The sequence below is a fragment of the Thermobia domestica genome, chromosome 11, assembly GCF_964235325.1.
Source record: "Thermobia domestica chromosome 11, izTheDome1.hap1.1, whole genome shotgun sequence".
Classification (NCBI taxonomy): Eukaryota; Metazoa; Arthropoda; class Insecta; order Zygentoma; family Lepismatidae; genus Thermobia; species Thermobia domestica.
The window spans coordinates 220146851-220172593 of record NC_137464.1 but is presented as its reverse complement, the minus strand read 5'-3'; the positions used below and the strand labels follow the sequence as shown (position 1 = coordinate 220172593).

The 25743-nt window shown below is 35.9% G+C and overlaps 1 protein-coding gene across 2 annotated transcripts in view; it reads right to left on the bottom strand.

Moving 5' to 3' along the window:
* Positions 1-6198: 6198 nt before the first annotated feature.
* The window catches only part of LOC145664757 (uncharacterized), a 58948-nt gene continuing 39403 nt past the window's right edge, over positions 6199-25743 (bottom strand). Inside the window, exon 4 of one of the 2 annotated variants that reach the window (XM_081731690.1) lies at positions 6199-7426. In XM_081731690.1, the coding sequence (XP_081587816.1) occupies positions 6616-7426 (811 nt within the window). In that variant the 3' untranslated portion in view covers positions 6199-6615. The remainder of the gene's footprint in view (positions 7427-25743) is intronic. The other variant, XM_081731691.1, reaches the window with a different exon arrangement.

The following is a 25743-nucleotide window of genomic DNA, read 5'->3' as shown; positions in this document are numbered from 1 at the left end:
AATCCGATAATTTCGGAATGAAGAGATTTATATGCAACCTAAAGATAGCAATAAAACTCCTTATGTAACATTTTCAAAGCTAAGAGTAACATGATTAAAGAAACCTGAGGGTGAAGAGAAAATAACAGATATCTCTTTTTTTATTTACTCCTTCAACAAACCCCGACCTCAGAAGAGCAAGCAATAAGTTAGGTGATAAAGTCATACAATGAACACTTTTAAATAATAATACTACACAACCATATCGCTCTCCTGAAATTCTCGTGTGTATATATAAAAATCTACTGTTGTGCCACGCCAACCAGTCTAATATATATATATACCTTCGAAGTGAAAGATATTCATTATTACATTTGTTGATGATTGGACTCTAGTGAATCAGAAACTACTATTAATAAAGAGTTTGTTTTGTCTAGTATTCCTGCAATTAGAAGGGCCTTATCTAAAAGATATTTCATTTGTATATGAGAAAATAGTAAAGTTTATTTTCTAAGAATAAAATAAATATTTTCAATGTGAAGCTAACATTAAGTTTTGAAGAGGAACTAAACAGAAGAATTTGTTACCCTTTACATCAGTTTTCAGACAGTTCACTATACTCTGAAATGGGAAGAAATCAAACTTGGAAACATTTTACTAAAGAGACTTCGGCAGAAAGTGCAACATGTAAATAATGTAAGGTTAAAATAAAACAAAGAACAAAGGTAGCACAAATGTGTTATGGAAACATTTAAAAACACAACAACGTACTATATTAGTGAATCCGAAAAAAGTTTTGACGAATTTTAGATATTCAATGTTATCATCGCAATTTCAGATGTAGGTTTGGATACGAATCAAGATCTGAGATTCGAATTTCGGATCCAGATCCGAATTCCAGATCCAGATCCGAGATCCGAATTTCGAATCCAGATTCGAGATCCGGCCCCAGGTCCGAAATCCGAATTCCTGGATATCCGGATCCGAAAATTTTTGACCATCCCTACCTGTTCAGAGAGGATGGATCTGATGGAATTTCTTTTGGGCGAGAAGGGTTTAATTACCGATTCTCAAACTTGAATTGATAAGAGGTATTCATTTGTTTGGATTTCCTGTAAAAATTCATTTGTTGACACATTTTGTCCCGTTCAAGGCAGAAGGTCATAATTTACAATGCATAAATTCTACAGAACAAAACAAAAGTTGTTTCCAAATAGACCATTTAATCCCTTGAAAACGCCCATGATTTGTGGTTCTCAAAGCTAGATGAATTCAATACAGCTATCAGGATATGCTACCGCGTGTAAGTTATTAAGGCCGACAAGAAAATTTAAAAAATATATTTCTGGAAAAACGACAACATACTCCCTCATGCTTCGAAAGCAAACTTCACCTTTCTGTATATTAGTTTACGACTATGTTCATTACGTACTTATTGGGACAACTCTTTGCATGTGTGTTTCTCTCCAGAGAGATGGGTAAAGTTAAAAAGTAAAGTGGCAAAGAAAAAATGTGAAAATTCGAAGAAAAATAAAGATGAAGAGAGGTATGAAGAAGTGAAAAGAAAGGACAGGAAAAGATATAAAGGAGAGTGTAACAAAAGAAAATCAAAAGAGCAAACACAAAAGAGAGTGATCGTGAAAGAAGAGCTTTAAGAAAACACTTGAGAGAAAGAACAAGAAGATAGAGGCAAAACTTGAAAGAAAAGAAAATATTGCTGGACAATTTGGCTTTAAGTAGACCTAATCCTCCTCCAAGTCCAAGTTTGCAGGATGAACCAGGGTGTCCTAAAGACAGCCATGACAATATTGCAGTACGTAATAAAAGCAATGCGAAGAGAATTAGGTTGTAAAAAAAAAAGAAAAAAAGAATAAGACATAGAACACCCCCTCCCCCCCAAAAAAAAGATCAAACATTTAGAACGAAAATGCCTTAAGATGTTGAAAAATATTGAAAGCACTGTTATAGGCTTGAAAGGAAAGGCACAGACAGCCCAAAGACAAATGTAAAATGTTTGCTAACGTCACAAAAAGTATCTCCGACGATTAGGAAGAAATTGTTTGAAGGAATTGTCATGGAGAAGCAGATAAGCAGAAGAGCTGTCCCGAAAGAGAAGATTTTCTATTAAAATTAGCAGGGGAAGTAGTGAAAAATATAAATGCCTCTATTACCTGAAATCACTTATGTCGAACAGAGCTTCACGAATGTATACTCAAGAAGTTAAACATATGGTAGAAGAAGGTTTACCTCTGAGGAAGAAAAAAAGTTATCCAGGAATTCTTGGAGAATGATGAGAACAACAGATGTGGCTCCTGGGAAAAATGATACATTTACGCGACATAAAGTTAAAAGACAAAGAGATTGTTGAACAATACGATGAAACATTTATATGCAAAGTTTAAGAAGCAATACCCCAACTTAAAAATTTCATATACATTATTTTGCATGTCAAGACCATTTTGGAACATGAAAACTTTGCCGGCTAAGCTAGAGGATTCGGTGATGATGAGAGATGAATGAAATGGTGGAATGAAGAAAGTGGGAAGAAACGGTAGAACCCCGAGAAAACCCACGCACAGGGTGTTTGTCCACCACAAAGTTCACTTGGCTTGAGTTATATATTTTTAGTTTTCTCGGTCTCGAAAAGAACGTTATTTCTGAAATGATCCTTAACTTCCAGCATGACTGTGTGCTCTGTGATACTGAAATAAATCGATATTATAGAGAAATTTGCAAAGCGTTTCCTGTAAGAATGACTTCATTTGAAGAGAGGATACAACAGATATGTAGTGAAAGAAATGATGACTGGGTTGAATCTGTGCTGAGGAGTATAAGTCTGTTTCAGATCTTCATGCTGCAGATCCGTGGTATCATGAAAAGGAAAGTGTGAATTTTTGGACTGGAAAAGGAACTACTGCATAATTTCAAGAAGATGCCACTAACAAGTGCGCACGACCTGAAGAGAAAATTCTGCGTGATGTATTCACTGCCACTGTCAAATACCTAGAAGAAAACGATGAGGAGGAATTAACAGTAGTAAACTTGATCAAGAAAATGGAAGATCACTTACCACCTGAAAGCCAGGCTTACTTATACAGCACTAAATACATGCAACGCAAGCTACTTGATGATTTTGATGATGATCTCATGATATGTAGTATCGGTCAAAAAAAAAAAAAAAGATATTTTGACTTTCCGAAGAACAGCAGTGGCAGTGTTAAACGAATGTCATTACATGAATCGAACAGACATTGATGAAGACAAGGCCAACATTGTTCTTGCTGTAGCAGCCCTTACATAAGCGCATACATAATTTACAAGAAATAAATGCACATAGCCAAATACCAACTGAAAATGTTCAGTATGTAACTGAAGGTGGATGTCTAGTATATCGAATTCTATGGAATCGTAATGAAACTTTTTGAAGAAATACGTATTTCGTACGTCTCATAATTGAAGCGACTGTTGTGTTTGATGGATATAATGAAGAGCATTCTACAAAAGTCCGAGCTCACAATCATCGTCAGATTCAAACACAATCAGCGTTTCCAACCGTTATATTTGATTCCAATACAAAGCCAAGACGGTTTGTTACACTTCTAGGTTGCTTCTTTCTGGGTGCTTTGTTATTTATGAAACAGCTAATACTGATTTGCATATTATTCGTGAGACGTTCAATGCTGCTCAAAAAGATACAACAGTTGTTGTTGATGACGACACATATCTTCTTGTCTTACTTATTAATTAGGTCTATATACCAAAACATTCCTCACAATGTGAACCTATGCCCTGGACCAAAGAAGAATACGAAAGATGTATTAATGTATGATAAAACTTGCAAAAGTCTTACGTGATATTGTTTGCGCCAACATACTATTTTTCCACGCAATTCTGGAACGTGACACAACATCACGACTATAAACAGTAGGAAAAACAGAAGCTTTTAAATTATTAGGTAAATGTGAAGAATTTCGAAACCATGCATCGATAGTCAAAGCGCAGACGGCTGAGAGGGAATAAAGCAGTAGTACCTCTGTTGTATGATAGACAGCTAAACAAAGCATTGCAGCAAATTCTTATGTGGATGTTCACCAGAAAAGTGGCCACCAATGCTTTTCACGTGAAACCTGAAGTAGTGCCGTGCGCTGAAGATGCCTGTTCGTATCACAGTCTGCGTGTCTACCATCAAGTGCACCAGTGGCTAGGTCATAACCTTTAGACGCCCATTGACGCAACTGCTGCGCTCATGATTTAAACCTCAATAGCTCGGCTTCTAATTGAGCTGAGATGATAATTTTGGTATCAATGTATATCTGAAGAATGAAGCTTTTCGATGTTATGTATATGATGGTACAACGGCTGAGGGAGAAGGGTAAAGTTTTTTTTTTTTGCAAATTTTTTTGGGGGCCCTTCCCCCTTTGGGGATACATTCATAAGGATTGGTATGTGAAGCAATGAAGTAGTCCACTACATGGTAATACCCTGTATCTGTACTTGTTGCTTATATGGGAGAGGCAAATTGGCCAGTTTTTTCAGTCTCAGTTTTTTACTCAAATTACATTTATTTTCAGGTAAATTTCTTCTTCTTCTTCTAAAAATATGGCGGGAATTGGAAAAATGTTATCCCGTTGGAATCTGCGCTCCATAAGCTTTCTAACGAAGTATCAACCATGATTGTGTGATAATTAGGAGAGTCACCTGGGGCGCCAACGCGAAGGTCTGTCACAACCCTTCGAAAATGATATACAGGGCCTTTTTCTAGGAATTTCGTTCTGAATTTTTATCTCGCTTTGTATTACAGCAATGATTGCTTTTTTTTATATTATTGACATAAGTGTGTTTGCTAAACATTAGCATAATTTTGTTAGCGTATGATGACTACAAGGGTTGCCAGGGTCCCCAAATTCTATTTTTCTCGTCATCTAACACACCGCATATAGTATTTTGTTAGGTATCATGTCAAATGATGAATTTCAGACCCTATCAGATGGAATTCAATGGCAGACTTTGTGTATTCGTTTTCAGCACACTTCAATTGATTAAAAATCGTTGAAAAGGTTCTGATGCAATATTATCCCTCATCACTGCTTTTCAGCGTTAAATTGACTGTACTATTCCCCTAGATTGCAGTGTTGGCATGTAATAACTAAAAGAATCTTGAGATGGGGAGTTTTTAAGGAATTTTTTCTTAAATATCCCTCAATTAGTTTTCCTTTGTGCACAGAAATTTCCCGTTCATTACGTAAATTGAAAGCCTGCAATCTTCCAAATCGGTCGAGGTATAACTTGTTCCAGTGTTATACTAATGGTCTGATCTACGGTCATTTAAAGAGATCTCATCGATGTCTGTAAATATACACAAGTGCTAAAGTGTTAAGGGACCCACTTATATGTCGACCAACAACTATTTTCTGATTCTAAGGACCCTTAGAAACATTTCTAATATAGTGGCAAAAGTCCCCCCTTATCACCCTTGGCCCTTGATCTATAACAGAGCCGACAAAGTATTACAAGATTCGTATGTTAGTGTGAAACTGTGAAAAGGTCATGTGAAATAAGGCATCTAATTATGGAAAATTTTATCTTATGCTGGCATTTTCTGAGAAAATTTTACTCCCTCTTAATCCAGTTCGAGTCAGAAATCGATGTAGTTTTAGCCATAATAATTATGCCTCATAAAACGAACCTGCACCAAGGAATGCAACATCACTTATTCGATACACCGTAAAATGGCTTGAGATTACTCTTGAATTAATTGTATATGGAAAAATTTATCTCCTTCCACGAAATCAATCCACCAGTAGATTTAAATGTAAAAATGTACTAACAATGGAAATTGTTAAATGAAGCGCTGACACAGGAACAATGTGAAAGGAAGAATTTTGAATGAGGGACAACAATACTATAAAGAAATACGAGAAAGATGCTTTGTTTGGTACAAAGTTAAAATATAAGACCTTGCGGCTAAAATCAAGTTTTCTCAAAGATTTCCATCTCCATTAATTCCTATCGAAATCCACTTTTATTTACATTCTGTGTCTCTAGCCAATAATATAGTTATTATAATCTACCAATTTATAAGTGAACGCCGTTTCTTGCATTATATAGACAATTCACTACTTCAGAAAAACAGAGAAAGAATATCAGCGTAAAGGTAAAAACATGTAAGAACGGAAATAAATTCTGTGAAGATTATGTAATACACAAAAGTAGATAGGATTTATTTAATAAAGGTATATTGTATAACTTCTTGTTAAATATACATTGCAAATGGTTCTTTAGATATGTAATAACAAGTTCCATAAATATCTTCCCCCTGTAGAAAATAATTACTATATACAAAAATAACTTCGTACATTTCGTAAACACGTAACATAACAACAACATACATAACTTCAGATCATAATAAAAGGCTTCAGCAAATTCTGCTTTTTGAAGTGAAAGGAAATATCTTCAATGTCTCTTCGACTCGATTTACTTATTTACACCAAATTCCTTAATAATATATCTTCATAACAATATGAATACTATACAGTATAAGTGTGTTCGGATGCATTGTTTAAACCTGATAATGCTGAAATTTAAAAAAAAAAAAAAATACTGAACTGTTCAAATAAGAAATTACAATAACACATACTAAGATGTCACTGTTGCGCAAGAATTCTCCAAACATGACCGCATGTGTGTTCGCAAATTCCACTTTTGAGCAAATCTTTTACCACATAAGTCACAAACAATGTTATACTCTCCCGCGTGAAGTTTCATATGCGTATGTAAATTATATTTCCGTGCAAATTTTCGGCCACAAATATCACATACAAATGGCTGTTCACCTGTGTGTGTTGTCAAATGAAGTTTAAGAACTTGTGAGTTCGTGAGTTTTACACCACAAACTTCGCACTGTGTTGATTGCTTGTGGGTCTGAATGTGGACTGATAAGTTACACCTCTTGATAAGCTTTCCACATATATTGCAAGGATGAAGTGTTTGACCTCTATGAATCCTCCTCATGTGGTTACTTCTAGACATTGATTTATCGAATATTTTGTTACATAAAGGACAAGGATAACCATGAGTGTGAATATGTGCTTTCAGCTCCACTTTTGGTACTCTCTTGCTGCATATGTCACAACTCGTTTCTATATATCCCACGAAAGGTTTCTCTTTCTTATGAACATCCTTTAAATGTAAATAAAGTGGCCAATTGTGGTTATATAATTCACCACAAATTGCACAACCCCAGTCGCGGGCACTCGGATTTGAATGTCTCTTCAAATGTTCTTTCAAATAACAAAGTTTTGAGAAATCTTTGAAACATATTTCACACGTATGTCGCTTTCTCTTACCATTACTAGTCTTATGCTCTCGATTTGTCTTCGCCCCAACAGAGTTACCTTCGCTAATAGTACAAATATTGGTGAGTACCATCTTCCTCTCACCTTCAACTCTAGAAAACAAATAAATAAAAACATACATAAATTAATAATAGAATGCAAAAAAGAAAGGAAGATACATCAGTATAAAAAAATGAAATTTCTATATGCTGTACAATGATTCAAATGCATTTAAGATCAACCAGTACACATTTAGGAATCCAGCCCAAAGTTAGTAAACAAGAACAAGGTTATAGTATGTGGAAGTGATCTGAAGTTAGTAGTCCTGAAATATTCCGAACATCTTAAACATAATATCCAAAGAAATAGAGCACTAATCTTAATAGAACTTTTAACATTACAAGGGGCCACAATAGCAGCTATTTAGATAAGTAGCCGGTCGTACAGATTCTAAATTTCCGTGTGGGGTATATAATATCACGCGCTTTAGGATTTCGCATAGCACGACGATGGTGATTAGGGAAGCTCTATTGACTTCAGGCATCATCCACCAATATTTTACATGTGCTCAAGAGATTTTACATTCGTGAGCTAGGAAGCTAGAGTAAAAGGCATATACAGACCAGAGCACGCTAGAATGCACTACGGTATAGGGATGCGCGTTATCCTGGTAAACCATGTACTGCTTCGAAGTGGGATTAGAGGATTGAGTTGAAGACATCATAACTGTATCTCACAATATACCCTCAATTAAGGAAAAAGACAGATAGAACGTGTAACTTACTAGCCTTTTATCACAATAATAGGTAAGCTCTATACTGCTGACTGAGAATACACGCATCATTTTTATCCTGTTACATTTACGTCTATGGAAATACACACAATTGTCACTTTGTCCGAGGCAAAAATGATTGTCATCGCTAACCATCACAGCACTCTATTCGCCTCATCACTGTAGGCTCTCTTTACACACAGGTAATCGGCAATGAGGAGGTATTAAGGGTAACTGTGCGAGAAAAACGTGTGTACGTCGACCTGGCTCAAATCATAGATTTAGTGTTCGACTCTTACATAGGTGCAGTCACGAAGTCTCTGATTTCATTGGCAAGGTATTTCAAGCTCGATGCAGAACTTTCTCTAATTAACATGTGTATTATCTCCATTTACGGAAGTCCTTCAGGAGATATTAACATATTTATGAATAAGCTCGAGTCTCTCTTGAACTATCTTGGTACGAAATTCAAAAGCATTATTATTTGCGGTGATATCAATGTAGATTGGTTAGTAACTTCGACAAAGAAATAAAAACCTTCAAACTTTATTTAATCTTTTTAATTTGAAAGCTATTAAAAATGTTCCAACCAGATGCGATAAGAGTGCACTCGATCAACTTATTATTAGTACCGTAATTGCGGGCTACTTGGACCCATACCAAAAACTCGTTTAAAGTCCCATATGCAATGCAATAATGAGTGAGTTCAGAGTTAGATCCGTTAGATAGGATCAAAATGCAGGCGTACACACATTGAAACTAGTTCTGTGGTAGGCTACGATTGAGCAGCATTGGTGAGAAAGGTCTGACGAAAACAGTGTATTTATTGACCACCAAACTTTTATGTGTGGACATTATTTGCAAGGAAGTGGAACCAATGCTAAGTAAACACGTAAGTAGTTACATATAGGTTAATAAAACTGACATGGTAAACTTTCTCATATACAACAAGATGTGTGTGTAATTGCATTATTTATGAAGTGTGTACATATGACCTGGAAAACATGGATATTTTGTCCCACCACATCTTTTGTTATCTTTATCCCACCCCATCCTTTGTTATTTTTATATATGAAAAATAAAGGTCTGTTGTCACGTGTCACACAAGTAAAAACTTGTCATTGTTTCCTTAAGGATACCGGTACAAAATGGTACATCAATATAAGCAGGTCGAAAATATGCTGATTTTTCATAACAGCTTGAAGAATGTTTACCAGCAATTCAGTCGAGGAAAATGTCGCAAAAAGAAACAGAAGCTCACTTCAAGATAAGTCGTTCCACCATAGAAAAAAGATTAAAGAACAGGTCAAGGCAGAATCCGGGCCATCTGAAAGTGTTCACTGAAGAAGAAGAATTAGCCTTCGCTAGTCATCTTGATAAAGTTTGTGATTTCGGATTCCTCGTTAATTAACTTGATTTCAGATTTATTGTGAAGTCCTATTTGGGCATGCATGGGAGAACTGTCATTGCTTTCTAAGACAATCTTCCCAGTCGAGATTGGGTGAAGTTATTTTAGAAACTGCACCTCCAGTCAACGACTAGATTCGCTGCTAATATAGATAGGGCTTATGCAGCTGTAGAAGAAAACGTAATCAGCTATTACAGTCATTATATTTGATAGTACCTCTTAACGTGTTGTCTTTGTAGTTTGCAGTAAATAAAAAGTGTTGTTCTTGGAACACCTACGTCCTACTTAGTCTCAGAGCAGATTTCAATGGTTTTCTGTAGGAAAATATGGGGGTGGGTTCAAGTAGCCCGAACGCGGGTCTTACTTGGACCCATCTTTTACAATAATCGCCTGTGCTTTGTTTTCAATATATGTAACTAAAACTGTCCTCGATATGTACAATAAAGCCTGTAGTTCCACTTAATATGGGTTATGACAATAACTTTGGAGTTTTCGTGGATGCAAACAGGCCGAAAGGACGAATTTATTGCAAAATTGGGTCCAAGTAGCCCGCATCTACGGTACATCTGTAAATCAATATATTTTTAATGTGTGTAATGTAGGTTTTTCTGATCATGACGCCATCTATTTTTCCCTAAAGGTTGAAAAAAAATGTATTGAACGTCCTGAGCATACGACTCTAACAACTAGATCCTTTTCCATTGAAAACGTAAATTATTTTCGTTACTTGCTTTCATCTGAAACATGGGAATCTCTGTACGATTCAAATTCTTCTCAACAAAAATTTAACATTTTTTTTGGATACATTTCAGTATTATTTTGATATGGCATTTCCGCGAAAAACTTTCGAAAAAAGTAATAGGTTAAACAAAAAATGGATAACAACAGAAATCAAAATATCCAAACAGAAGATAATTAATTTCAATAAACTTATAAAGGTCAATAAGTGTTTACCTATTGATATAACTTCTTATACTGACACATATAAGAGAACATATAAAAAAAGTTATACAAGCAGCAAAAATGTTTCCTAACGATAATGAAATTAGAAACTTAACAAACAAAATGAAAGCTGCGTGGCGATTAATCAAACGAATATGAAAGGGATACAAGCTAATGAGATAAGACAAGTATCCCATAACAACATAATAACAAACGAGCCTAAGCGAATGGCAGAGATATTTAATGATCATTTTCTTCAAGTTCCTCCCCCCATTACTGAATCTCATACGCCTCTTTCTTGAATGTCAGCAACAAACTCAAATAACCGAAGTGTTCTTAAGACCTGTTACAGCTAGTGAACTGCTATTTCTTCTAAAAAATCTTTCGGATTCGCGGTCCGCAGGTGTAAATGAAATCCCATCGTCTATTATTAAAAATTGTATTCAGCTTTTTTTTTTTTTTTTTTTTTTTTTTTTGCATTCATTGTGTTATGTAATAAACTCCTCATTCGACGCTGGCATATTTCCTGATAAACTAAAGATGGCGAAAGTTATACCGCTTCACAAAAAGGGCAATATTGATTATGTAAAAAATTACCGGCTGATATCTGTTCTCTCTGTATTCTCAAAGGTTTTCGAATATGTATATACACTATCACGATTAAACAGCTTTCTGCTGTCCCACAGTATTATCTCGCCTATTTAACATGGTTTTCAAAAATATAAATCAACATACACTACAGTTTTCGATTTTACACGTTACATAATAGGAATATGCAATACGCTTATTCATCGATTTTTCAAAAGCTTTCGATAATATGAATCACGAGGCCTTACTACAAAAACGTTATAACTATGGCATAAGGGGTATAGTCTACAACTGGTTTTCTTCATATTTGTTAAACAGGAAACAGGTTGTTCAAATTTCGAGATCTCAAACCGGCCGACTTACAAGGTACGAGTCATCTCCTTGTATTATTAAGAAGGGTGTTTCTCAAGGACCCATTTTAGGCCCTATTCTTTTCATACTTTATATAAACGACACATCAATGTCTGGACTCCCATGATATAGTCTTATATGTAGATGATGTAAATATTTTAATGAAAGGAAGCACAATGTCGCAACTAGAAAATAACTTTAAACTAACTGCAGAAAGATTGACAACGTGGGCATCCAGTAACAACTTAGAGATAAATGTGGACAAATCTAAGGTACTATATTTTCATTTTTCACTCAGACTGCTAAAAACTCCATCAATAAAGAACGATTCTTTACTTTTATGCTATTCCTCTTCAGCAAAATTCTTAGGGTTAATTATTCAAGATAGACTTATCTGGGAAGAACATATTTTAAGCTTAAACAATAAACTATGCAGTCTAAATTTTGTTTTATATACAGGGTGAGTCATAAGTCTCCATACAAGATGAATAATGTTTATTTCTGATTTTCCAGGTAGTAAGTCTCCATACAAGATGACTAATGTTTATTTTTTTATTTTCCAGGTAGTAAGTCTCCATACAAGATGACAAATATTTATTTTTTATATTTTAGTTAGTAAGTTTCCATACAAGATGACTAATGTTTATGTTTTACGTATTTTCATTTGCATGGAGACTTATGACTCACCCTGTAGACGTCAAGGCACCGTTTCTCCACATACTCTGCTTTTATTATACTATGGTAAGATATATTCACTTCTCAGTTTTGGAGTTATTTTTTGGGGAGTATCGCACCTTGCCCTATCCACCTTCCGCATAAAGAAAAAAGCGATAGTATTTTATTTAACTTGAAACCAAGATCATCTTGTAGAGAAATACTTAAACTGAATAGAATTCTAATGCTTCCATCTCTGTGCATATACAAAAGCATTATCTCTACTAAGACTAATTGGCATCCCTTTACAGGTACATCTTCTGTACATTCACATAATACAAGGCGAGCTACGGATGTTTATGTCTCGCAACAAAATTATAGCTCAACTAGAAATAGTGTGTACTCTATGTGTACAAGATTGTATAATCACTTACCGCAGCATTTTAAAAACATTAAGAACATAAAGGTGTTTAAGAATGAGGTGTTCAAATCTCTTGTAGATAAAGCGATTTGTAGATAGATTTCTTATAGATCTGAGAGAGATCAGAATGGCGAACGGCGCTGTGTTGGCACTAATTACACTACCTTACACATTAGTTATTTCCATCTGAAAATAATCCATAACCCTTCCTATTTACCAATTAATTTGGAATTTTTAGTCAGTATAGGTTTTTGAAACATCCGGGATATTATTGTAGGGCATAGTATATCCATTATACTATATCTCCTAGTTGCTACCAACCAATTGATTATAGTGCTGGGAACGAAAGTTAGCTTCAATTCCTGTTGTTCCATAAGTACACTCGAAATATTTTAGAACACGAAGTCAAAACTTATATAATTCTTTCTAGCCAAAATCCGATCTCCTTGATAAGTTAGGTTAGAGTGGCTTAAATGGGGATTAGCTGGACGAGTACATGCCAATATTTCTTTATTTCAACTAAACATTCTAGATTTGTAGTGCGTGCTGCAGAAATAAATTCACAAGCTGTTATTACAATAGCGTGACACTCAAACACGCATACCTTAAAAAGACTAAGAACTCGCTCGTGACTAAATTGTAGTGTTCTTGCTTTTGATGCGGGAGATATGATTAAGTCTCCGATGAGACCTTCCGGGCTAAATGGTTAGCGTTTGAGCCTTTGATATGTGAGTCTTGGGTTCGGTTTCGTGTGGTTCTAATATGTCACCTCTAACTGTACATCCAAATCTCATATATTCTTGCTGATGAAAGATATACGTTAAATCCCTAACGCTTAGTAAATAATATGATGGGTATCATTTCGACACTGTCTTTAACAGCTTTGCTAAAATAATATAAGAATCATTACCAGAGGATTGGTTTCTATGAAATAAAGTTTTTGAAAATATGCATACATTCACGCTTTCAAAATAGCAAAAGATGACAAAATATAACCAAAGAACCAATGCTTTTTTGAGGTGTAGGAATAAGGTCAAGTAATGTTACTGTCGCTTTCTTTCGCCGTCAGTGAAACAAACATGATACTAACGTGACACAGGATATTTGTCTTTAGCTTGTCGCCAAAACTTTAGACCGGGTTGATTATTCTACTAACTGCTTACGAATTAGGTCTGAAGTCAAATGCCATTAATGTTGGGGAGAAGGGAAAATGTTACGGTCGTCAGCCGGCATCCTAGTGGCGGTCTATTGAATTTAACTTTGCAATTTTGAATGATTATATTGTCACAAGATATATCAAATGACATTCTCTTTCAAGGACAATTCAAATAGTGCAGTTCATTTTATGATAACTATAATGGTGTTCCAAAAGGAAGGATTGCGTACTATATACACCTTATAATGTTACAACACATGCATCACTAAGAAAAACTATCAACCCCGAAACAAGACATGAACACTCCACAAATTATTGCTTAGCACACACATATAGAAACGTGAAGCGTATGAAAATGGTGTGGAGAACTACTTAGGAGAAAACAGTGGACCTGTGAGATATGTTATGTGATGGTTCTTGTTTCTTTGTGATTCACAGATGTTCTCTCTATTGATAAATGTGGTTATTGTAGTGTTTTAATCCTTTCTTTCGGAACACCCTGCAGAGTCTAAAGCCTAGCTTAAAATCTTTCGTAAATACACCATTACAAACTGATCTATATAATTCGATATCAAATTTGAAAAAGGTGTAATTTGATATATGGTATGGCCATGTTGCCATTTAAAATGATAAAATTGAATTCAACATGGTAGACGATAGCCGTAATCACAGCATAACTTTTCTCTCTCCCACATTTATATTAGTTGACTCCAGATCTAGAGATTATTCAACTGCTCCAGACTTTTTAGCCATACTCTGTATGTTCTTTTACTAGATACTTCGTAGTTAGCTTACTCTAACTTTCGGATTTGAAGTAGCTCGTCGGGGGTAATAAACTATACATGCTTCTCTTCATCTGAGATAGGCAATTAGGGGATTGCATAACACCACTACAAACAACAAACATGAAATTGCTGCGTTGCACAATCTAAGTCAACGACCACATGAAGGTGATTCTCAGCAATACTATATTATCAACGAATCTCAGTACTGTACAGCCAAATGGGAAGGTCTTAGAACTATTGACTCGTGATATTATTAATATGTATACAGAGTCTTCGTACAGTGACCAAGATTGTCTGAATAAGACTGTACATAGATATCAGTATTTTGGAGCTTCGGTAACATTCGAATTTAGACATAATGGACCTTATGCAGAGTCGTTCTGACGCATGATTAGTGCCATACTAAGGAATTCGACTAACGTGTTTCCAGCAGTAGTCACGCCTTTAGTATGACGCTAGTGATAAGTGAAAAAGACTCTGCATAAGGCGGTATGTATCAGCGCTTTATTTAAGCGGTACCGAATCGCAGTTTGACACAAAATCCTCGAAATTAGATGCATATGAAAAATTGTATTGCAAAATGCGATGTATAATTTATAATTATATATTATAACGAAGGTGAACTACTTTTGCAACAGAAGACACTATATCATTTTCTTTGCAACAGGACGATTCTATTTCGATCTTTTGTAAAGGTCTCAGCTCAATGACTATTTCCCTTAGAAACCCCATGTTTCCTTGTGTTTGTTAGGCTATGATGAACACCTGACTACATACCAGGTTATTGGGAAGTTTCCGTAGATTTAATGACCAAGACATATTCTCTTAGACACTTTAACTGTAAAGAAAGTGACTGATGGGCTCTCGAAATTCAAGATTCGAGTTTACTTGTTAGAAACTAGATTACTAGTTAAACAGTAATGTTTCTCCTCCCCTCTTTGTTTTCTTATTTGCTTCGTCGAATTGGACTACAACTATGTTAGTTATGGTATGCTCCCTTATTTTAGATTGAAAAGACGAAAAGAATAGTGTTCGCTTCAAAACTTTTTTTTAAAAAAAAATCGTTTAAAAATGAAAGAGAGAGAGACCTGGATCCGAATACCGTTCATATAAAAAATTAGTGTGAGCGTTCATATAAAAAATCAATGTTACCTATACCTACAGTGTCCAACCAAAGTGAAATAACCTCAGCTGGAAAGAGAATAACTATCGACACCATAATGTAATGCAACTTTTTTTGAGTGTCCAATCAAAATGAATTAACCTCAGCTGGAAAGAGAATAACTATCGACAACACCATATAGTCCGGGATCCACAGTACATGCACGTAAAAATTTGTAGGTGTATGGGGTTTTATTGTTGATCGTGTTCTTCGACCTATCGCTTTCTATTTTTTCTTGGGTAGACATCTCAATTATGGTCGCTTACCTCCACAGACACCATTTTCCAATATGGCCGCCAAATAAGCAATCAGCATACATAACTAAGGAACTAAGTCACCTATGAAAGTGATCTTGGTGTCGGATTATAGGTTTTCGGGGTTCGAGAATTCAAATATTACCTTACATTTGCGATATATTGAAGTCTTGTGTATAATGTACCCGGGGCGTGCGCAGAAATTTATTTCGGACGATGTCCAATGCTGACACACTGATACCAAGTCATTTCAACTTAACAGACTTCACAATAGAAGCTCTTGACAACTTCGACTTTGAGGACAAGTCATCGCTGTCAGGTAGATTTGGAAGTCATCATACTGCCATGGTTCTTTTTCAACATAAGAAATCAGAAGAGATCCACAGAAAGAAAAATATTTCACAAACTGCTACCGTGTCAAAAAATACTAAATCGAAGAAAGAGTACAATCAAACCTGCTCTTCCGAACAACTTTAAAGTAGCTGAGGATGTTGGCATTCACTCATCTGATGAGGCATCCATATGTGCTCTAAAAACTGAGTTTGTTACTTCTCTTACTCGATGTGGTGCGTTTTAGGCGACACTCAGCCTGCATCGCCAACGTGGAGCAGTATACAATCTTTAATTTTATCCAAGATTGCACCAATTAAACAAGCTGGGTTTCTGCCAGTTATTCCTTCCCGTTACTGATTACGCTACTGTGTGTACTGCCCTTTAAAAAATTTAAATCTGTGAGACAACAATTGAGACAACCTAACCTTCCGGTTTTCTGCGACGAAGGAGTGTTCTGTACAGTAGTGGACAGTTCTCAGTAACCCAGAGGAATTTCATGGCATATTGCCAATGCTTGGAATGTTTCATTTCACAGAAGTGGCTCTAAAGTGTGATAGGAGGTGCCTCCTTGGTATCGGTTTCGATGATGCTCTGGTTGAAACAGAAATCTTCGGAGTGAATTCAGTTAAGAGTGTACTAAATGGAAAATATCATGTTCAGGCGTTTCAAGGAATGATAATTGTCTTTGAAGTACTCGAGAAAATGATTTGGAATGCTTTCTGAGGTAGTAACGAAAAGGAAGCATACAACAATTTGCTCAAAGATGTAAATCAGTTTCGACTGGTCTTGCAAAATAAAGAAAAAGAAAAGTAAATTCCTCCATACTCAAATCAACAATTAAGAGACTGCTATTTAAGACTTATGAACGAATGTACAAAGAAATAAGAACTTTGCAGTTATCTCAACAATTTCCTCAACATTGTAGGAAACCTTGTAACGTCTGATCGCAAAGGAGACTGGAATTTACATGTTGAGACCGTTGAGTCATTAATCCCTATATTTCAGCAATTCAATTGCCTGAATTATTTACGCTATGGATCATGGTACTTGGAGTTAATGAAGCGCCTTGAAATAGTTGCTTGCATGAAAAGTTCTTGGATGATCAGTTTGCAGTTCCTGAAAAGACTGCACCATTCCACTCCCCGATATGAAACTGGAACAAACAATCAACGAACTCAAAAAGTACGAGAGGAATCATTGGACACACGCGTAAAACTCAGTACGTCACTGAATGGCAACTGATCTATCACGAAGTTCTCGTCATTGTCAATGTTTGTAACAACCTTACAAGTGCACAGATAATGAATCACACATAAACAGTTCATCATCAATTAACAGGGAAGCAAAGCCAATCGTTTCACTTCTAATGTCACACGTTTGCTTCAGTTCATAATAGCAGAAGGTAATCCATTCAAAACACACACAACATTGTCACAAAATAAATTGTTCCTAAGGATGTGAGGGCAAAACGTTTAGGTGTATTAAGAGATGGGAGACGTAACTATGAGAAGTTTAGAAAAAAAAAAGCGCTTTGTTATCAAGGAAAGGAAACTGATGAACAGAATTGAAAAAGCCTTTGTTCCCCATCTTCAAAACTCTTATTACAAACAACACAACTGTGACACCTACCATCATCAAGGCAAGGAATTTTTCACAGATTCAGAAGAAAATCGATATTGCAAAAGAAAGAGGCTTGACAATGGAAGAAATACTCTCTCATGATCTCATAAATTCAAGTCAGTTGTTTGGAGGTGATGCACCTTCGAGACCAACAAAGCATGAGCTAGTATTACATTTGGAGAAAAAAATCGACAAGAGTACCTCTTTCATCCAGAATTTCCGGAACGGACTACTGTAGTTGTTGATTTTATGTCGCAGATAAGAATGATGATGATGTCATTATTTAAGAACTTTGGAAAAGCAATAGACACCGTTATTGAACGAACGACTAAAGTGTGCCCAGCCAAAGAAAAACACTTTATTTTTGACAATTTACTCAAAGAAAGTGCGAGAATACGTCGATCATGCACTACCGTATCTATTCATTTCGCTTTCCTTCAATCTCAGACTCACATACCAATCCAAATTGAAACCTTCTAAAATACCGTTTAAAATAAAATAAAACTGCAAGTATTAAAAAAAAAAGTGATACTTGAAAAACCTTCAACGGACTTAATTCTTGTTACAATCGGAATGGTAATAAACGACAGTGTTTTTCCTGCTACAGTATGCTTAAAAGGAAAAGTAACTAATATTGAAACGGTCACATGAAAGATTGAAGAAGCCGACCAACGAATTGTGCCTCATACGTACTGGGCAGTTGAAAGCGGCGCGCAGCGAGTTGTTGTGATGTCCAATGATACTGATATGGTTGTTTTGTTACTAAGATATTTTGCAACCTTAAGTAGTAGAGCTGAAGCGATTGTGGGTAATGTTTGGGGTGGGAGAAAAGCGTCGTTTCATTCCTATTCACCACTTATATCATACACTTGGAAACAAAGTGAGTAGCGTCGTCTTCAATGCTCACATTCTCACTGGCAATAAAATTGTAAGTAAAGTAGGTATATACAAAAATGCAGCACCGAATGCACAACCAATGAATTATCTTCTTCATTTTGCTAAAACAAGTAGTCTCGCAGCTGAAGACATAACGAATGCAGAAACATATTTAACGAAAGTGAGGGCCAGATTGACTGAAGTAGAAACTTTTGGTGCTTTACGCTATGAACTTTATCAACTGAGCGTAAACCCATCAGTTGCCACCCACTTCATTTGCTATTCGAGGCCACATTAGAGGAGCGAACTTGGTCATCAGAGAATCTCGGTTGTCATTAGGAAAGAAACATATTACTGAAAGCCCTGTGGAATTTGGATGGGAGGAAGTAAACTGTTTCCTGAGACCAGAAAGTGTTTCCGACCTTTGCCAGATGCTGTATTGCGAGTGTGTTCTTGCAAAACAAACAATTGTAAACAATGCATATGTTAGAAATTTCAAGTGTTGTGTACAGTGCACTGTCTTTGTTAGAAGTGCTGTGAAAATTCTCAGTTGTAAGTCACATGCATTTTGTTTTAGACTTGTAAATTTGGACACATATTAAGTAATCTTTAACCACCTGTATTAGCACACACACACACACACACAAAAAAAAAACTTTTAGTAGTTTAAATAAGAAAGTTGCTCAAATGTGAGGTATAAGATATCTGCGGGAAAAACAAATTGTAAAACGATAGCACAGTGCTCTTTATCGATCCACTTGGTTTTATGTGTTAGTATTGATATTTTACATTTTGATAGACAAATTAGCATACATTAAACATAACAAAATAATATTAGAGACTATAGATATTGTGGTTGCTCAAATGTTGTGTACAATGTTGTTCATATGTGGGAAATATTGTAAGAATACTCAGTTGTTTAGTCACATCAGCACCTTTTCTAATAGTTTCATTTGTTTATATTAATGATATTTTGCAACATCAACAAATATTAATTCATAATGGTACTAATAGCACAATATTTGATATACTACTTTTACATGTATTGTAAACCTTAAACTATTTTGTATATCAACTTTGTTTTCGAAATAAAGACTTTTCAAAAAGTCCAATTTTTAATTTCTTATAATTTTGTTCCCATCTATTCGAAATTCGTCAGATCATGATGATAGTATTTGACACTAAGGTTCATTCGATATACATTGTCCTGTTCGTTTCACTTGCGTTATTATTATTATTATTAGAGAAACCTTCAAAGTTCGGTTGTTTTTTAATATTTGTGATACTGTAGCGTCGTTAGTTTACAACACTGAACAATAAGTGTGGTATTGTTTATTTTCTTTCTAATGTAGATTTGAAATTTGTAATAACCTCACGTAGTGACATTTGAAAAAAAATACATCCTTGTGTTAGATTGGCAACACTGCTAATCTGGTGGTATTAAAGAAAACACCAAAATGTCTCTCTCTTTGTTGTGAACAGATATAATTGAAAATTTCTCTTGCTTAGGTTTGTAGTCTTCGAGATATTCCTGTGGATGAATTAAAATGACCCACCCTGTATATATAGTGTATTTTTGTCTGTAATGTGTAAAATTCTTCAATATATAACAATTTCATGGTAATATTTGAATTCCTTGACCTTGAAAGCCTATGATTCGACACCAAGATGACTTTCCTAGGTGACTTAGTTCCTCAGTTATGCACGCTGGTTGCATATTTGGCGGCCATATTGGAAAATGACGTCTGTGGAGGTAAGCGACCATAATTGAGATGTCTACCCAAGAAAAGTTAGACAACGATAGGTCGAAGAACACAGTGCAACAATAAAACTCCGTGCACCCACAAATTTTTACGGGCATGTACTGTGGATCCAGGACTACATAATAATGCAAGTTTTTTGTAGTGTTTTCCATGTATCCTGAGAGGGAGAATGGGGATAAGAAGTAGAGTAGTGAAAAACTGCAACATTTGAATAAAAGATACATTTCATCTAAGGAACAGAACAAAATATAATGCAAACGGAAAGTAAGTTACATGTAAGAAGTACAAGTACTTCAATGTGTGAAACAAATAATAATGAAAGGAACATTGTAGTATGTACTCCAATCCTTGTCACTGTTTTCATTTATGACCATAAAAATGTTGTGATCGAATATTTTGCTCAATATTTGTGCTGATTTTGGAATCCTCGACAAATATCTTCCATAACTTAGGTAATAAGTAATGGTTGCAACATGGGAGCAAGATCCAACTGTTCGCAATCCATTTGCACAGTCGCAACAAGACCTAATGACACTTTTGTAGCTTTCTCTATTTGGATTTAGATGAAGCATTTGTATGTCTTCCTTTGCATGTGTCTTGACTGCACTGTCGTTTTCAATATCTTGTAGTTGTCTTTAACATATTGCATATTAATATTACCTCTTTCATTCAACATTTCAGTCAAATAACATATTGCCTGTTTATTTTGGAAGGATCTACAAAACAATTCTTTCAAATATTGTTCGGTCATTGGAGGAAAATCCTCAAGATCCTGTGGAGAAAAAGATGTAAACGAAGTTCTCTTGTTCGCAATTTCTTCTGTTCAACAGACTGCAAAAGTATTTTCGTTTCCTGAAGTTTTCCCAGATTTCATGATTGTAGTGATTGTGGTTCGCAATTTCTTCTGTTCAACAAAGACTGCAAAAGTATTTTCGTTTCCTGAAGTTTTCCCAAATTTCATGATTGTAGTGATTGCGAAGTAGTTTTCATCTGGTGTCACATTACAAATAAATCAATGTATGTGATTAATTGTAGTAGAATAAAGAATATGTTTGTAAATGAAAACACTAACATAAAAATCGTAGAATTTGCAGATGCTGTAGCTGAAAATACAATTTGCTACGCGATTTTAATAGGTTAAATGAATATTACTTGTAATCTAAAGAATGAAAAAGTAATTCAAGTTTTAAATGCGTTTTGCTGTAATGTTTATATGCCTTGAGCCCGTTGAGACTATCGATGACATTAAATCTGAGTGTCTCATTCATTCGCCCTATTCACCAGACCCTGCCCCTAGTGACTTTCATTTGTTTGGACGCGATGGATGGTAAACATTTCAATAGTGATGAAGAGGTGAAAAATGCGGTGCACGAGTGGCTACAATCTCGATCAAAAGAATTCTTCCACCGACGTATCCATTCCTCTACGCATCTGCTTAAAGAATTCTTCCACTTCCGAAACGGTGGAATACTTGCATTGAACGTCAAGGGGACTACGTAGAAAAATATGAGGTAAGATTTCCTTTTCATTGTTACATTCTAACATTTATTGCACTTTTAAGGTTTTCATTTGATCCTCCCTCGTAGTTAAGATGGCTAATACAAATATACAGTAATTAAAATAGTGATTAAGTCCATATATATTATTGTTATGTAGATTGTAGAATTGGTTTAGCCTTTATCTATTTTCACAAGTTGTTGACCACAAGAGCATTGTATTTGTTTTAAATATTGTATCGAAATGATGTACTGACGAGTTTTATACCATTTTGTACAAATGTACATGTAACATGGTCCAGAGAATGATTAACAAATCTAATTTAATCAAAATAATTTGCTACCTGTTGACCCCAACATTTTTTTAAAGTACCTTACTTCTGTCTTATAGCTTAAAGCATATCTAATTATAGTCATAATATGAGATGTCTAACAACACACATTTATACACAGGGTCGGATTTAATACTTTGCTGCCCCTAGGCCGGAAAGAGTTTACCGCCCCTAACTCGAACGAACATTTTAACACAACGAAAAAAACAAGGAACTTATTTATGCATATCTTTGTTTCGATATTTTTGTTACACATGCGACGGAACGAAACATGCACCAGCACAACAGTGTTGCATGCTCACCTCTACGCATCTGCTTAAAGGCAAACACAATGTCAAAACTCCACTCAACATCAACTACCAATGAATGAGTGAAGGCAATATGCTCATTAAAGGAATTATTAATTGGAGGCATTTACTCTCACTAATCATTATTTCTTTAACTGCTGCCGTCTCTAGGCACGGACTTAGTGGAAAATCCGACCCTGCTTATACATGACATCATGGCCCTCTTCAACTAATTTGTATAGTGCTCTTCCAATTTCTATGCAAACGCCCTTTTTATGAAGCTATTTTAACTCTGTATCAAAACATGAATGGGCAATATTTAAGTATTCTACTTCCTTATTTGGAAGTGTTTTCAGCCTCAAGCGAACAAATTATGAATAGCGCTGGAAGGCAGCATGAAATTAGTAAATGTTATGAATATATTATACTACTGACAAACTATTACAAAATACATATTTCAGTATAGTACTGTCGAATATTGTGAAATAAGATATCTAATTAGGGAAACTTTTATAATACTATGTCGGAATATTCTGAGAAAATTTTACCCCCTTAATGCAGTTCCAGTCCAACTTTGTCCAGAAATCGAAGTAATTATAGCCATAATGATTATGACCCATAAAGTGAACCTGCATCAAGGAATGCTAGATCGCTTATACGATACTAGTTTTGAAGGAAGCTATTTTCTCGAAAAGACAGCTTATATAAATTTATATTGGTACACCTATTCTTAATCTACATCATAAATATATCTACACTCATGCTCAAAATTTAAGGATAATTGGAGATTGTGGTACTACACAACGTGGCACTACACAAAACTAGCGCTAATAGCATAGGCACATAGTGAACACAACATACCAACAAACGAAACATATCGGTATCAAGGTATTGGTGATATCCACGGTATCTACGGCATTGATGTTCAGTTGAGAAACACATGTGCTACACAACGCCACTGTTTCCTGCGCATGTACCCCGACATCAATATGGGATATGATCACCATGCACACGTACACAGGCCGCACAACGGGTTGGCATACTCTGGATCAAGTGGTCGAGCAGCTGATGGGGTATATCCTCCCATTCTTGCACCAGTGCCTGTCGGAGTTCCTGAAGTGTCCTGGGGGTTTGGAGACGTGCAGCGATACGTCGACCGAGAGCATCCCAGACATGCTCGATGGGGTTTAGGTCTGGAGAACAGGCAGGCCACTCCATTCGCCTGATATCTTCTGTTTCACGGTACTCCTCCACGATGGCAGCTCGGTGGGTCCGTGCGTTATCATCCATCAGGAGGAAGGTGGGACCCACTGCACCCCTGAAAAGGCGAACATACTGATGCAAAATGACGTCCCGATACACCTGACCTGTTACAGTTCATCTTTCAAAGACATGCAGGGGCGTACGTGAACCAATCATAATCCCACCCCACACCATCAAACCATTACCTCCATACAGGTCCCTTTCAAGGACATTATGGGCTTGGTATCTGGTTCCTGGTTCACGCCAGATGATAACCCACCGAGAATCACTGTTCAGACTATATCTGGACTCGTCCGTGAACATAACCTGGGACCACTGTTCCATTGACCATGTACTGTGTTCTTGACACCAGGCTTTACAGGTTCTCCTGTGAACAGGGGTCAGTGGAATGCACCTTGCAGGTCTCCGGGAGAATAAACCATGTATGTTCAGTCGTCTGTAGACTGTGTGTCGGGAGACAACTGTTCCAGTGGCTGTGGCATGGTCCCGAGCAAGGCTACCTGCTGTACTCCGTGGCCGTCTGCGGGTACTGATGGTGAGATATCTGTCTTTTTGTGGTGTTGTACACTGTGGACGTCCCGTACTGTAGCGCCTGGACACGTTTCATGTCCGCTGGAATCGTTGCCATAATCTTGAGATCACACTTTGTGGTACACGGAGGGCCCGTGCTACGACCTGTTGTGTATGACCAGCCTCCAGTCGCCCTATTATTCTACCCCTCAAACGTCATCAATGTGTGTTCTTTGAGCCATTTTCAACACATAGTCACCATTAGCAAGTCTGACATCTGCACACTTACACGCTGCACCGTACTCTGACATGCACCAACACAACTCTGCGTATTTGGACTGCTGCCTGCGCCACCGTGCGACGCCCGCACCGCATTGAATGGTCAAATACACCGCATGGTCATACCCCGAGGTGATTTCCAACCGAAAACCGCCCACCACAGCGTTGTTTCACAATGTATCCGCATTATCCTTAATTTATGAGCACGAGTGTAGTTGTAGACAGATGTATGACGTTCCGTTAGTTCAAAAAATTACATTTGATTATAAAATATAGTTAACTAATATCTTCAGAGTATGTTGTGATGAATAAAGTAAATAAAAATTTTTAATTTCCACCGAAAAGTAAATCGTGTTTAAAATGTGTTCGTACTAAACCACCTATCTCTCTAATATAAGTGATGTAGCATTGGAATATGATGTGCCATCTATTCAGACAATTTTTACCGTAAAACCATTTGAGATTACCCTAAAATTTAAGAACAAAAAATGGTGCATGGAAAAACTTATGCCTTTTTCGACGTACTCAATCCATAAGTAGATCTAAATGTAAAAATATACTTACGATGGGAATTGTTAAAAGAAGTGATTAGACTACAAAATGTGAAAGGGAGAAATTAAATGAGGAACAACAATACTAAAAAAAAAAAAGGAAGGAATCTTTGTATGGTACGATAAAAAAAAGTGGTTAAAGTTAAGTTTGTGAGTTTTCTCGAAGATTTCCGTCTGAATTAAATCCTATGCAATGCACTTTTATTTACATTCTGTCTCTCTTAGCCAATGATATTGTTATTAATAATCTACCAATTTATAAGTGAATGTACTTTGTTGCCTTATATAGAGAATACACTACTCCAGCTAAACATAGAAACAAATTTAAAAAGTAAATATAATTCACTGAACAAAGCAAAGTTTATTTAAAATAATTAATGTTTGTCAGTTTCGCCAGCTAACTGAACATATTGGCTTCATCAGACACTGTAAGAAACAAGAGGAAGTTGCATCTAAATATAACATGATTATTGAAACTAGTTATGAACGTTGATTGGCTGGTCAGAACGGACTCAGCCTATCATAATAAAGGTTGACAAAAGTTAAACTATGCACCATAAATTCCTTTCCCTTTCTAGTCTAGCAGAAACCAAGCTACAATTTAATTTTTTTTCTCAATAATTTGCC